Source organism: Acartia tonsa, chromosome 12 (genome assembly GCF_053477335.1).
Source record: "Acartia tonsa isolate MP-2025a chromosome 12, ASM5347733v1, whole genome shotgun sequence".
Lineage (NCBI taxonomy): Eukaryota > Metazoa > Arthropoda > Copepoda > Calanoida > Acartiidae > Acartia > Acartia tonsa.
Window position 1 is genome coordinate 47,287,607 of NC_137271.1, and position 17,031 is coordinate 47,304,637.

Genomic DNA, 17,031 nt, shown 5'->3' on the forward strand with positions numbered 1-17,031 from the left:
TTTGCACACCATTACAAAAACATCAACTTTCCCTCACTTTGAGACTTGTTGTAAAAATGTAATACAAAATGGAAGGGAACTTTGTTAAGAAAAATAAATCGTAAAGGTTTACAGTAGTAGTTGGATGTTCGTCTGCAAAGCTTTATTTTTCTTATTACTTAAATACACCCAAGAAAACTATTCTGTCTCCAAATTTTATGCTGTAAAAGCTGCCATTATTTTCTTTGTTATATAAAGCAGTAAGGTTTTTGTATGAAGCTTAGGATTTCCAAAGGTACTGAAATTACATAGATCCCAGGCTGGTTTTAGGCTATTTTATCTCTATATTAAAGCCTTGTGGTGGTTTAAGGCTATCTTTGCACTCATTTCTTACACCTTTTATTACAGAGCCCCTAGATGCTAGGGGCACAGCCGCTAATAATAAATACAGACACAGTACAAAAAAAATTTATTTTAGAGGAAAAACAGATTTTACTTTAGTAACAATATCCCTATCCCCTCCCAACACTCTAGAATCCAATTTTACCAATAGCATCAAATAAATTAGTTTTTACCCATTTACTGTAGAGTAATAGGTTAATAAAAGACTTTCTACCCGAAAAAGGTGCTACAAAATCACAACCACAAAAAAAGGGAGAAAATTGAAAGAGTTATGCAAAGATGACAACATCCTTTAGGTATATTAAGTCAGGGAGGGAGGAGACATTGAGCTGTTTATTACACCAGTCCCCTAAATGTTATCTACAAAAAAGGTTATTTTGTGTATCATCAATGGGTGGATGTACATCAATTTATTAGCCGTTGTCTTATCCCTTTAGATCTCTGACATAAAGGCTTGAGTTCTCCTTTTTAGGGAATCATCACTGAGGTCTCAGAATGGATTTAAGATATTATAGATAAGCCTTCAGAAGGTATTATACTAGTTTATGCCCAAAAAAGCAGAATAATATCTAAAGAAAATAAGTTTTTTTGAGTCACCACTTTTGAGCTCGCCATAATAGCAAGTAGTAACTAAGGTTGTGTAATTAAAAGTTGAGCTTTTACACTTAAACTTATTTAAACAGATAAAGACATGTTTTAGGATAATTAAATACAGAAAAAAACAGTTTTCCGCGGATATTAAAATGAAAAACTTCCCCTCAGAACTAACAATAATGGTTATAATTTTCATTTTAATATTCGTGAAAAATTGTCTATAATACGATACAGGATTATTCAGTATGGCTGAGAACCGGTTCTAATTCAGCGGATATTAATCGGTTTCTAAGCCATACTGGAAATGTTTTTAAAACTTAAGCATTTACTTTGAACTTATGTAATAAAATAAAGACTAACAGACAGTCAGATGTAGGAATAAATTATACACTTTCTACGAATTGCTAACAAATAAAAGTAATTACATTTTCAAATATAATTTCTTTTAAATTCAACCTTTGGGAACTATCTTTTATGTCCTTAAAACTTTTTAATTGCATAGGTAGCTACTTTAAAATAGTAGGATAAAAATAACATGGATCTAAAAAAATAAGACAATGGCAGATAAATTGATGTACATCCCAAATCATTGCCCCTTCTGTAGAATAAAATTAGTGGTTGAAACGTGTGAACACTTAACTTAATGCACCAACCAATCAAAGTTCGATCTCCCTTATAATGTTGTAATCCCTACGATTGAGAAAACTTTGGGGACTAGTGAAATAAACAGCCCAATGTCAACTCCCTCCGTGATAATAAAGAATTAAAGCCAATAGAGTAACAACCTTAAAAATACTAGAGTATCACTCACCTGACTAAAACCTGGGTGGCTCCATAGACCCTTTGTCTATAATAGTTGACTCCCCTCCAACTGTAGGTATGCTTCAGATTAGGCTCCGCCTCAAAGGTTTTTTCAAACATTTCGCCTGTTTTTATTTTTTTTCATTAGTTTCAAACTTTATCTAATGATGATAAACAAAATTATCCCTTCTGTAGATTACAATTAAAAGCTGTAACCAACGAATTAGAGGATGTGGTTAGAAAACTTTATGTACCAATGTAAATACTTTTATTGACCCTTCTTCTAAATTTCTTGCTCGCTCTCTCTTTTTTCCGTTTCTTTCTTTTAATTTATAGAACTTTTTGTCCTTCTTTTATAAGTGTAGAGTCCAGCTCCTCTAATGCTAATAATATATTAATATTAAAAGTAGCGCAGCTGAAAGGGCGCACCTTCTATAGATCAAATTATTAGTGAAAAAGTTTGGACACAATGAATTAGATAACGTCAGTCTGTCCCTTAATTATTATTGTATTTTCTATGAATATATTAATTCAAATTATCTTTATTGCTGCACCCTAATGTTTATAATTTGTGTTGTTTAAACATGTTTTTATGTTAAGCTTTTTCCACCCTGACCCCTAGAGACAAGATGTTTACTTATTCCATTTCTTTGTTCTTACAGTTATTTTATTAAAGTTGCTGTATGTATGTTTGTCAGTATAAAAAATGTGTACGTCTTTTAAGATCTCATAAATGACAGGCTTGAATTAGCAGTACCTATGCTCTTAGAGATCTCAAAAACATCTGTCCCTTTTTGATTTAGATTAAAATCCTAGCCTATTATATAAAGTAGTAAGCTTTATTTTGTCTACTATAACGCTAGAGTACTCTGTTTCAGGGAAGCTTCAAATAGGTCCCGGAATGCTTTTTTTGCTATTTTTAAAAACTAATGAAAATTTTCCTTCGATGGTAATTTTGAGATAAACTTTGGTGAGCTCATTTGGAATTTTCTCTGGGGTCAGTTGTAGTTGAACTGTTGAGAAAAATCCTGTACACAATTTTTTAAAATTAATTTGTTTAGGTTTATGCATATAAAAATTGGAATTTGGAATCACAAGGAAAACTTTTTTTCAGTATGATTGTAACCGATCATTATCCGGTTCGAAACTATACTGAAAAATCAAGTATAGCATCCTATAACAGACAGTTTTCTACGAATATTAAAATAAGTTAATATCAGTTTTGTTATCCCCGAAGTTTTAATCTTTTGATGTTTTATTTTTCTATCCGCGGAATACTGTCTATAAGACGAAGCGATCAATAACCATTTACAAATCCAAAACAAATTAATTAATTTCCTTTGCTACGCGGGGAGCTGTGGACCAACTTAACAGCCGTGGCGGGTATCTGCAGCACCTCGTACACCGCCTGCGACTCGGCCACCACCGCCGTTTCGCCGCCATTTTCCTCGCCAGATGATGACGTCACAACGGAGGAGGGAAATTGGCGGGAAGCAATGACAATGGGCTGGATGGTCACGTGGTCGTGGTACAGACACGCGCTTGAAACAGAAAGCGCGGCATTCTCTGGATTTTGCGCGCCACTTACGCCGCTCTTGTCCTTGTTGCGCGACATTCGCATCGTTACTGGGTCCAAGACAACAATCTAAAATAATAAAATCATTAGAACAAATTAACCATATTTAAAAGTAACAGGATCTCTGTGTGTCTGTCTGTAACTAAGGATCTCGCTAACAACTGAACCTATACGGTCCTCCTTTACAGTTTATCATCTGATAAACGAAAATTGTTTTTAGAATGAATTCTTCATACCTAAGTAGTTGGGTGCTTATGTAAAACTGTCCCTTACTATCTCTAAAACGGCTAAACCAATTGTCCAATATTTATAAATTTCAGGAAAGGTTTGCACTCATGTTGCAAGTTTTAGGCTACCTACTTATATTTATATTATATTTGTATTATATTTATATAATATTTCTTATAATTTTTCATAACATTTCTACTTCTTTAATGTTTTTTTTTGAGAAAAAATACTGATTTACAATAAATTCCCCAATGATTGAAAGCAAAATAACCCCTTTTGTAGATTAAAAATATAGATAAAGTTTGAGAGCTATAGTTTGGAACAAACACTAAGTTTTTAAGCCAACGAATAAAATAACGTGGTTATAAAACTTTGGATACCAGTGTAATTTACATTCCTATGTCCCCTTCCTGCATGGTCTGTACTATTATTTTTTTTATCGGAATAAAAATAGACATTTGTTTAAAAAACGAAAATAATTGCATAAATCAATAGAATAACACAATATTCATCAACTACAAAGAACCATGTGCAAATAAATAGTGACAAGGGATCTAAAGGGATAAGACAGTGGCCAATAAATTGAAGTACGTCCCCAATGATGATACACAAAATACAAGAGTTTGATGAAACATTTAGACACTCAACAATGAAACAACCAAATCAAATTGATGAGTCAACGAATGTGAAAACGTTATTATAAAACTTTGGGAACTAGTGTAATAAACAGCCCAATGTTCCCTCCCCCCTCCCTGTATCCTTTGTCACCCCTAAAACGAAAACAACACACATATTTATTTTTTATATTCCCCCCCCCCCCCCCACCCGCTGGTTAATCTGACTGTAATTGGTATCTGCTTTTTATTATTAGTTCATAAAGGGTAAAGTGTCAGAAAGGAGAAAACGGTCGTTCCATTATTTTGTTAAAAGCAGGGATCTTAAGGGATAAGACAAAGAATTACAAATGATGTTGAACAAAATCACCCCTTCTGTAGATTACAATTATTGGTTGAAAAGTTTGGACACTACTAGTTTTAAAATTAAAATTAAATGAAAGGAAGTATGAAACTTTGGGTACACTCATAATTTACAGTACAATGTCCCCTCCCTTCCTGGTTGATTAAAAAAGGTAATTTTAATGGAGAAAAAATTCTAATAATATTTTTAGGGGTAATTTTGTTGTATGCATGGAGATGCATAACAATTTATCGTCCATTGTCTTATCCCTTTAGATCCCTGTATATATTGCAATTAATGTATAAGGACTAATAATAAATGCCCCAGTAATGTATACATCATTGATATTTAGATTTTATATCATTGTGGGTGTATAATAATTTATCATCCATTGTCTTATCCCTTTAGATCCCTGTATTTATTGCAATGAATGTATAAGGACTTATAATAAATGCCTCAGTAATGTATACATCATGCAAATTTGGTGTTTTATCATTGGGGATGTATAATAATTTATCGCCCATTGTCTTATCCCTTTAGACCCCTGTATTTATTGCAATGAATGTATAAGGACTCTAATAATAAATGCCCAAGTAATGTATACATCATGCAAATTTGGTGTTTTCAAAATACTTTTAGTTTTGCTTTCTTCCGCGGATATTAAAATGAAAAATTAAAAGATTAAAACCAAAGCTCGGGCTAATAATTTTTATTTTAATATTCGTGGAAAATTGTCAGTAATACAATGCTATACATGATTTTTCAGTATGGCTGAGAACCAGTTCTAATCCAGAGGATATTATTTGGTTTTGAAGCCATATTGGAAAAGAGGTTCTTTTGCGAAGCTAAGTTAACGCTATAATATAATAATAATTATGTATATTATTTCTGTATTAATCCATATATTAGATCTAATATTTCGGAGTAGATTCTTTTATTATTGGCTAGGAATAATAATTACAAGTTGTATAGTTTTAAGCAAAACTGTAAATATATCATTAATAAGCATGTTAGAACTGTCCTATAAATTTCAAACTTTGCATAGTGATTCCTATAAAAACTAGGTACGATTTAGAAAGCGTAACAACTCTATAACCGTTGCCAAAATGTCCGAACGTCTACGTTGATTTTTAACTTAATTGACAAAAAAATTCTATTGTACAATTATACTACAATGATTGTAGGACAACAAAGTACAATATATCAAGAACGCATCTCTAGAAATCAAGTCCTTAAAATGTAAGCATGTCCGATCATTTTAGCATTAAGTTTAAATACAATTTTGTTTCTACTTTCATGGATGTCATGTAATTTTCAATCTCTTTATTGATTGTCTTATCCATAAAATATTAGATCTATAACTCAACAAACAAATTGTGTAGGATATTAATAGGATTGTGGTTTGTATTTATGCGCGAATCATCATTATTTTCATAATAACAACATTAAGACTTTACTAAAGTTTTCAACATACCAAAAATATGCTTAAATACACATTTAATCCAGGGATATAAAGGGATAAGACAATGGACAATATATTGATATACATCCCCAATGATGAAAAATGAAAAAAAGTTTTAAACAAACCAGGCAAAATTCAATAAAGGTACCCAAAGATTTTGGGTACTTTTTGGTAAGAAGTATGTGTATAAACCTATTAACAGAGTATACATATATGTATTGGTTTGTGTTATAATTCCTTGATCGGATTATAGTTATGATTAGAACCAGTAGCACGTAAAATAAAGGATTATTATAATGGATATAGGATATACGTGGATATATTGACAGGGGAAATTTGTCTTCAATTTAGGTAGCTAACATGTACCTCATTTATTGGTCAGTTCTTTCATCCAGCAGGAGTGGAGGATATGGGATAAAAAGGGTGAATGAAGGGTATTTTAGCCAGCTGTGAGTATCACTTTATCAGGGTAGTTGAAATTCTGGTTCAACATCCAAGTAATAATATATCCATTGGATTGTTAATATATCGATGAAGACTTAACCCATCTTAACCCCGAAAAAATCACACATGTTATTTTTTAGTACCTAAGCTAATCCACAATTCACTTTGTCTGTCCGTCAGTCCAACCAAAATACTATTGGGGGGGGGGGGGGTATTTTCTTAGCTTTAGTTCAAAATATAAAGCTGATTTTTTTCCCAAATTAGTATGATTTTGTTAGCCCGAGCTAATAAAAGAGGGTATTAATTTTATGTTTTTTATTTCAATATTCGTGGAAAATTGTCTGTAATACGATTTTCGGTATTGCTGAGAACGGGTTCTTATCCAGCAGATATAAAAAGGTTTTCATATTGGAAAAGTTATTTATCAATTTATTAAAGACAACTTTCCGTGGATATTAAAATTAAAATCAAAACCAGTTTTGTTAGACCCGAGGGGCCGAATAAAACAAGAACTACCTGATTCCAAGGGGCGTAGACCGTCTGTGATATTGGGGGGAACGGGCTCTTTCCAAACTGTAGGGTAACCGAGCCCCCTCCGTTCACTAATATATCAAACCAACCGTCTTCCCTGAAAAGTAATCATTTTATTAATAAAAAAACAATTACAACTATTGGTTGAAAAGTTCAGACACTACTAGTTTGGAACCAAACAATTGAATTTTAACTAAAGTTCCCAACCTTTTATAGCAACCGTTAGAGATAAAATGGTTATAAAACTTTGGATATCAATAAATTTACTGTCCATTATCCCCTCCTTCTTTGCCGCAAGTAACAATAAGCTGAAATCCTGATATATAAAGTAGTAAGGTTTTTGTCTGTCTGTTATGATCTCGGTAACTACTGAACCAATTGAGTTCTTTATTTCGTTTTAGGGAAGCTTCTCCATTGACCAGGGATAGTTTAAATATAGGTTATGCTATTTTTCTACGACCTCTAACATCTTAGGGGCGCAGTCGCTAGTCTACAACACAAAGTAGAACATTTTCTGTCTGTCTATCTGAAGCTTAAGATCTCAATATCCATTAAGTTTACACAATCTACGAAAAATGATGTCATACTTATTTTTAATGAATGTCATATTAATTTTTAAAATTAATTGATTTTAATTTATATTTAATAAACTGCTGATTTAAAAGTAGTAAAATTTAATTGGCCTTAATAATGAACAATATCTAAAAGTGCTTATAGGCAATTATTTTAATAGCGAGTATTTTCTACATATATCATGAACGTTTAAAAGTACGTATTGTGTTTTCCCATATGGCTTCGAGACTGATTAATACTCACCGGAAAAATCGTAATATCAATACCGTTTTAATACTGATTTTAATCTCATAATTTTCATTTTAATCTACGCGGAAAGCTGTTTATAATACGATGCGATTAATAACTATTAGATGTACATTAAATGCTAACAGATACATATACATATATTCGCAAATATCTGGTTGCAAAAAAAATTAAACCCGTCAACAAAGAAACATATAACCATAAGCACATAAATAATGAATGTACAAACAGACAAAGTTTGCTGTAGATCAGATGTTTGGTGTTCATAAGTGTGAGATAGAAAGATATGATAAATAATCACGGGACCTTTTATTATAAACATTTCGTCTTTTGTTGCATTACTAAGAGACCGACGGACGAAGTATATTATATTACATACTCGATGCTCTTATTGTAACAAACAACAATCTAACTTAAATAGCACCCGAGAAAATCATATTTCCTCCGTATCATTACAGACTGACGGACAGACAAAATAAAACTATATTGAAGCTACGCTTTTTATTAAGCTGATTGTTTAAATTAACGTAATAATTTAATTAGTTTAAAAACTTTTTTGCAAAGATGCATATCAAGAATTTAGAATAGGTAAATTAGTTTTCCAGTATAGCTTTGAATCCGATTAATATCCGCTGGATTAGAACCGGTTTATAGACACACTGAAAAATCATCGTTATATTTATCAGGGATCTAAAGGGAAAAGACAATGGACGATCAATTGATGATACACAAAATTACCCCTTCTGTAGATTTAAATTAGTGGCTGAAACGTTTGAACACAACTTAATAAACCAACCGATCAAAATTTATTTAAGTCCCCAAAGTAATTAAGCCATCAAATAAGATAACGATACTATTAAACTTTGGGGACTGGTGTAATATACTTTTCTCTATACCCCTGTACTTGTAGGCTGCTGACTATAGAATATTTTACTACTTAGCATATTCTAACTTTACTATATTAAAACATTTTCATTATTCGTCAGAAATTTTCATGAATATTTTTTCAGTATCGCTTCGAAACTGATTAATATCCACTGGATTAGAATCAGTTCTCTGCCATACTGAAAAATCATGTGTAGCATTGCATTACAGACAATTTTGTATGACTATAAAAATAAATCTGTTATAATGTTATATTTTGGCGTTCTTAAGATCTTAAACAGCACAAAACAACAAAAAGATTACAGTATATTGGATAAGTATTAAAATAGAAGTATCATATCAGAGCATTTTAATTATAATATATCTTAACATTCCATCAATAAAGCATATTTTAGAAATATTATATTAGCTAAGTAGTAAGTACGCTATTTATATTTGATGCTGTATTATTGGGCTGTTTATTGCACTAGTCCCCAAAGATTTATAAAAGCGTTTTCTTACTCGTTTTCATTAAATTTCCATTGGTTGGTTCATTGAGTTGAGTGTCTAAACGTTTTAACCACTAATTGCAATCTACAGAAGGGGTAATTTTGTGTATCATCATTAAGAATGTATATCAATTTATCGGACACTGTTTTATCCATTTAGATCCCTGGATTATTTTAAATTACAGAATTAGTACTAAAATGTTTTTTATTGGTGGAATAGAATGGACACCCATATTTAATGATAATGAGAAATTAACTATCTTCTATACTAGATTTACAGGGATTTATAGGGATAAGACAATAGACGATAAATTAATGTACATCCCCAATGATGATACAAAGAATATTCCATTCTGTTGATTACAATTCGTGGACACTCAACTTAATGAACCAACACTTTGGGCTGTTTATTACACAAGTCTCCAAAGCTTTATAATCACGTTTTCTTATTCATTGACTTACCAACTTTGGTGGCTTTTGATTGGTTGTTTCATTAAGATGAGTGTCCAACCTTTCAACCACTAATTTTAATCTACAAAAGGGTAATTTGTGTATCCTGATTGGGGATGTAAAACAAATTATCGGCCACTGTCTTATCCCTTTAGATCCATGGTTTAATATTAATTGAAGAGCAGGGCTGCTCATTAATCCTGGATATAATGGGAAACATCAAAATTCAGGTGCGCTATCCCTTACGCAAAAGTAACAGGATCTCTTTTACAATGTATCTTCTCAAAGGGCCTGGGAAGGTTTATAACCATTTTGGGTGAGAGTACCACCACCCCCCAAGAGTAATCGCCATATAAGTGTTGAAAAAAAAGAAATAAGCTAAAGTTGTGTTTTGTTTATCATTTCCATTATAGCTCTACGTAAATGCGACACATTTTCCTTGAATTTAAACAGAATCTAAATTATAAAGAAAAATTGTGTATCGTATATACAGTTTAGAGTAATTAATGGAACACCACCAAACTTAATATCATTAATGCTACCTATACTGAACATAATATACCTCTCGCTAAAAATCTAAAATGTTTTTTTTTTTAATTTAAGAAATATATTATTAGATTTTAGTAATGTTTTATATAGAAGTAAGTTATTCAAAATTCTACAAAAAGTGTTATCCCTCATGACCCCCCTCTTACATCTAAAATAAATTAAAAACATGCTTAACCCTACGGGGCTACCATGTACCTTATAATACCTAACCTAAAGTAAAACTCTACGCCTCTCATTCACAATTTACTTTGAAATAAGGATTTTCTGTACTCGACTAGGCACTTTGCGAGAAACCACCTAATTACCAAATAAATGTCCCTCTAGTTCCAGTTAACAAAGGCAGAATTTTATATTTTTAAAGGTTGGAACTTAGAAGATTAATTATCTTCTATTGTACCATCCCTACCCTACTGACATTCATGTTTAACAATTCAGGGATCTTAATGGATAAGACAATGAACAATAAATTTATGTACATTCTTAATGATGATACACAAAATAACCCCTTCTGTAGATTACAAATAATGCTTAACACATTTAGACCCTGAACTTATCAAAATACAATTACAGTCCCCAAAATTTTAAGCCAAAGAATTAGAAATATAAAACTTTATAGTCCAATATCCCTTCCCTTCCTCCCTGGTTAGACATGAAATATAGGCCGAACATACCAGACAATATTAATTCAATTAATTCTATTCACGGCTATGGGGATAGGACATTGGACGATTAATTTTTGTTTTTCCCAATTCTTGAGTGTAAAATTCTGAATTTGGGTACCAAATGAATGATGAATACTTAAAATCTACATAATGGGTAGTTTTATTTATCATAATTGAGGATGTACATCAATTCATTGTCCATTGTCTTATCCCTTAAGATCCCTGAAAATGATTTAACCTTCCATTATAAAAGAGTCCTCAATAAAAGTGAAAATTAATAATTAATATTTTTATTAATTTGTTTGTTTGTATGGTATGTACTTAAAATCTCGGAAATTGCTGGATTATAAGTTCATTAAGTTTATAGATAATGGGCTCTGGTCAGGTATATAGATATTTTCTATGAATATCTTAACAAAAAATGGACATCAAAGACTTTTTTCTATAAAGGTTTATCTATATAGGTATAGGATGAAAAAATAGAATCGTTGCCAATTTTTCTCAAAGGGCCCTGTCGTGCTCAGAACCCCTACCCCATTTAATTAGTGGGTAATTTTAGTTTTTTTGGTTTATTACTTTAGGTCATGTTAGGTTAGGTTAAAAACATGGTTAGAACTCCCCCCCCCCCCCCAGCAAAAATTAGGCTCATTTCAAAGGTTAATGCAATTTTTAAAATGAAAAAAAATATTTTTTTCTTTAAAATTTTATCTGCATATACTACGGGATAAAGAATGTAATCTTTAAACTTACTTTTTAAACTTTTCACTTTTTTTTACAAAGTTTTTTTTTCCTTAGTTCTTTATTAAGCTATACAAATTGGAAAGAATTTTAATGAATATGATAGATTTGAAATCTGCATAAAATTTTAAGGATTTTTTATAAAATTCGTTTTTTATATAATTCATTATTTAAAAGCGCAAATCCAATTTAAGTTAATAAATTTTGACCAATAGGATAGGTGGATTGGAAACTGCCTGCGCTCTAATTGGTTGAATGATGTACGTCACTTCTCCAATCAGGGCGCAGATAGTTTTCAATCCACCGATCACAGATGTCAAAATTATTTAACTTAATTTGTATTTGCGCTTATAGATAAAGAATTATACAAAAAACTAATTTTATAAAAATTCCTTAAAATTTTTATGCAGATTTCAAATCTATTATATTCATTAAAAATCTTTCCAATTTTTATAGCTTATTCTTTATATATTACAAGTAATTTTTTTAGTAGCGAAGCTACTTTATATCTTATTTTATTTGTTCTTTTGACGGTCAGCCTTCAACGATTTTATATCTTTACAGGGAGGGAAAGGTCATTAGACTGTAAATTAAACTAGAACCCGGAGTTTAATAACCACAATATCTTATTTGTTGGCTCAAAACTTTAGGTATTTTTGAAGAATTGTCCAATCTTTTAAATATTTATCTACTTAAATATTAATTGTTAAAATAACCAACGTTATTCAGTAAACTAATAGAATGATTAAATCTTTTTCAATACTGTTTCTATTTCTTATAGAATGTATGTTCATAATTTAAGTCTATATATATAGAAAAACATAAATTCTCTCTTTATTTTAACAATTTCCTTTATTGCTTAAAATTGGGCCAAAAGCCACAAAATATCATCATAAGTATAACAAAAAATATTTACATCCCCAATGACAACTTATCTTTTAATTGCACAGCATTTGTCTTGAAAGTTCTAAATGCACAATATTATTGATTTTATTGTCATTTGTCTGACTTTACAGCTGAAGACCTCTAACCTCTTTTGATGGGGGGGGGGGGGGTTTAAAACGGTCCAATCAAAATAAAAGGGATATATAACTATCTAGTATCTTATTGTATGAAGCCAATTCCAATACCAGCTTATCTCAGAGAGGGAGGGGACATTTGGCTGTTTATTACACTAGTCCCTAAAGTTTTGAAATAACGTTGGCTTAGCAACTTTGGGGACTTTTAAGGAATTGTTGTTTGTTGGTTCATTAAGTTGAGTGTCCAAAAGTTTTAACAAATAATTGTAATCTACAGAAGATGTAATTTTGCTTATCATCAATGGGTATGTACATCAATTTATCGGCCATTGTCTTATCCCTTTAAGTCCCTGTGTTTTATTGAGACCATTTTGTCCATTTGGTTTTTTATTTATTTTATGATGCTTCTAGCCTTCTTTCTGTGTGTCTTAATACTTTAAATAAAAAAGATGCTTTGTTTGGGATAAAAAATGGATGAAAAATTGCTGTACAATTCCATTGATGATAAACATGATTTCCCCTTAGATCGATTATAATTATTGGTTGAAAGATTTGGACACTGCTAGCTTAAACCTATCAATCTAGGTTTTATATAGTATCAAAAGGTATGAAGCCAACGAATGAGAGAATATTTATGTCCTGGTATGGTTTTAGGCTACTTTTTTACCTCTTCTATACCCCTTTGAATAACGAGCCCTTGGTACCTTATACAGATATTAAACTTAAAAGGAAAATTAAATTTAGATAGAACAAAAGACATATAGAATGGATGAAAGAAAGAAAGAGAGAGAGAGAGAGAAGAGAGAGAGAGAAGGAAGAGTTTCTCTTATGATAAATGAAACAGATTATTAACAGCTGAAATTTTTATAATTATGACTAGGATTTTCTAAACAAATTATAAATTACTTCCTTAGATCAAAGTTATTGGTTTGTAAAAACTAATCAAAGTACTCAAAGAAACTTTGGGTACCAGTATAATTTCAGTCCACTTCCTTACAGCTAATTATTATTATGTGAAACCTTAAGAGATAGGACCATGGATCATAAATCTATGCACATCCCCAATGATGATACACAAAATGTAGATAAAATCATTTCGACACATATATAACGTTACAAAGTGTTTCACAAACAAAAAAGTCATTTTATTGGATCCGGGGTTAAAAAAATCCACCAACTAAAATATTAAAAAATGTTCGGTTTGAGTTTATTGTCTGTCATGTGAATTAATGGTTTTAACTTTTAAACCCCATTGAAGGATATATACAGGGATAAGACAATGGACGATAAATTGATGCCCATCCCCAATTATGGTAAATATAATTACCCCTTCAGTAGAATTAAATTATTGGTAGTTTGTATATTCCAATTAATTTTTATTAAAAGTACCCCAAAGTTTTAAATTCAATCAGTTTGTAAAACTTTGGGTATCAGTGTAATGTATACTCTAATGTTCAATTTTATTTGCATAATATGTGTCTCAAGATCCCTGAAATGGCTTTAACTTTTGATCTTGATCGCTCGGGTTGTTTTTTTCATTAGCTTGAGCTGTTTGTCGTAGCATAGCTGCTCTATAATTTACTTTTAAATGCAGGGATCTTAAGGGATAAGACAATGGACGATAATTTGATATACATTCCATCTCCAATTGCCACTTCTGTAGATTAAAATTATTGGTAGAAAAGTTTGGACACACACATAAAAATCAATATAAGTATCCCAACTTGCTAAGTCAACAATTAAGATAAGTTGGTTATAAAACTTTGGGTACTTTACTAGGTGTAATTTATATTCCAATGTCCTCCTCCTCCCTTTTTAAATATTTTATTGTGTACTGTTCTTCAATGATAACAATAACAGCAAACTTGCAATGAATACTAGAACAATGACACACTGACAAACCATACAGCTTAGCTTCGCTACTTAGCGATTATTGCATATACTATTTCTTGTTTTATTATCTTAAAAATGTCGGTTCGTTTCTTCATTAACTTGGATTGTTTTTTAGTAGCATCGCTACTGTACAGTTAAGGCATGATGGTACGTCTGTTTGTCCGTATGTGCGAGCAAGATTTTAAAGAAATGGCTGTAGGATGGGGACATTGGGCTGGTTATTACACTAGACCCCAAAGTTTTATAACAACGTTTCTTATTCATTAGCTTAACAACTTTGAGGACTTTGATTTGTTGGATAATTAAATTGAATGTCCAAACTAATTGTAATCAACAGAAGGGGTAATCTTGTGCATCATCATTGGGGATGTACATCAATTCATCAGCCATTGTTTTATCCCTTTAGATCCCTGAAAATATGTCTATTTATTGTTCTACTACATAACACTTTCTTATTCTCATTTTTTATCACAACTAGCTATTGCTGCGCTAATTATGGATAATAATTATCCTAGTTTAATTAAAGAAACAGGAATCTTAATTAATTAAAACACTAAACAAAATAATAAATAGTGCTACATGACAGCCAAAGGTTTTTCCAGTGTGGCTTCAAAACCGATTAATATCCGTTGGATTAGAACCGGTTCACAGTAGTAATGAAAAATTATGTATTGCATCGTATTACTAACAATTTTCAACAAATAATAAAATAGCCCCTCGATGCTAACAATGGTTTAAATCTTATATTTCTTATTTAAATATCCGCGTAAAGCTGTCTATAATACGATGCGATAGACAACTATTCCTTACCTAGTCTTAGTGAACCTGTCTCTAACATAGAAAGAAAGAAAAAATACAAGAACGAATACTAAAGCTAAAACACAGAAAATAAAATTCTCACCACTTGTCCACAGATAATAAAATAATTCTTACCTTGTCATAGTGAAGCCTTCTCTTGTTGGTCCCTCTCTAGCAATCCTGACCCCCACCAGGCCACGCCCAGCCTCTGTCACCACTTTTCCGCGGATAATAAAATAATAATTCTTACCTTGTCATTGTAAATCCTTTCCTAGTTGGTCCCTCTCTTGCAATTCTGACTCCCACCAGGCCACGCCCAGCCTCTGTCACCACTTGTCTGCAGATAATAAAATAATTCTTACCTTGTCATTGTGAAGCCTTCTCTTGTAGGTCCCTCTCTGGCAATTCTGACCCCCACAAGACCACGCCCAGCCTTTGTTACCACTTGTCTGCATATAATAAAATAATTCCCACCTCGTCATTGTAAATCCTTCTCTTGTAGGTCCCTCTCTTGCAATTCTGACCCCTACAAGGCCACGCCCAGCCTCTGTCACCACTTGTCCGCGGATAATAAAATATTCTTACCTTGTCATTGTGAAGCCTTCCCTAGTTGGTCCCTCTCTAGCAATCCTGACCCCCACCAGGCCACGCCCAGCCTCTGTCACCACTTGTCCGCGGATAATAAAATAATAATTCTTACCTTGTCATTGTGGAGCCTTCCCTTATTAGTCCCTCCCTTGCAATTCTGACCCCCACAAGGCCACGCCCAACCACTGTTACCACTTGTCCGTGGATAATAAAATAATTCTTACCTTGTCATAGTGAAGCCTTCCCTTGTTGGTCCCTCTCTTGCTATTCTGACCCCCACAAGGCCACGCCCAGCCTGTTACCACTTGTCCACAGATAATAAAATAATAATTCTTACCTTGTCATAGTGAAGCCTTCCCTTGTTGGACCCTCTCTTGCAATTCTGACCCCCACCAGCCCACGTCCAGCCTCTGTCACCACTTGTCCGCGGATCACAGCAGCCCGACTAAAAAATGCACATATTACAATTGTAAGATTTTCTGGATCTAGTGCAGTTCATGGTGATATGTTCCTTGTAACGATTATCTCCAAAAATCTATGAACAAACAGGTATGACATGTACGTTCAGCGGTTTGGCATCTAGCAGCCTTTAAAGATTATAGATTTATGAAGATAATTGTTACTGGTAACTGCACTAGATCCGATTTTGAGAGGGGATTTTGCATGTTAAGAATTAATAATTTTTCTTTAACTTTTGACTCGCCAATTTCACCATACACGTCCAAGAGTGGGGGTAAAGAGGTGTTTCCCCACCTCAAACTTTAAACACCCTAATTTTACATCCCTCAAATCTTTTAAAAAATACTTTAGATCACCTCCCTAAAACCTTTGAAACCCCTCATTTTACTTGGGAATGTTTTTCCAATTGACAAGGAAAAAACACAAAATAAAAAGCTTATTGGTAGACCTTTTTGAAAAAGGGACTTTTATTTGGAGGAAAAATAGTATTTCTATAGATGATAATCACTCTTAATAATAACACGCTATATGATCCTTTCGCTTAAAATGATCAAGAACCCCAACTAAAAGTGACTATAACATAGTGAAAAAAAATGTTTTATTTGACTAGTCTAATTATATTGAACATGAACTATGACATATCTAACTCTAGAAGTTGATAATTAAACAATTTATAAATCAGGGGTGTATATTTTCTCTCTTTTACTCT

At 32.1% G+C, this 17,031-nt stretch overlaps 1 protein-coding gene across 1 annotated transcript in view; it reads right to left on the reverse strand.

The window, feature by feature from the left end:
• The window catches only part of LOC145334319 (teneurin-m-like), a 229,148-nt gene that overhangs the window by 53,742 nt on the left and 158,375 nt on the right, over positions 1–17,031 (reverse strand). Inside the window, exons 22-26 of the mRNA XM_080179731.1 lie at positions 16,201–16,308; positions 6,960–7,071; positions 3,113–3,421; positions 2,717–2,802; positions 1,787–1,900 (exon numbers count right to left, since the gene is read on the reverse strand). Coding sequence (XP_080035857.1) covers positions 1,787–1,900; positions 2,717–2,802; positions 3,113–3,421; positions 6,960–7,071; positions 16,201–16,308 — 729 coding nt within the window. The remainder of the gene's footprint in view (positions 1–1,786; positions 1,901–2,716; positions 2,803–3,112; positions 3,422–6,959; positions 7,072–16,200; positions 16,309–17,031) is intronic.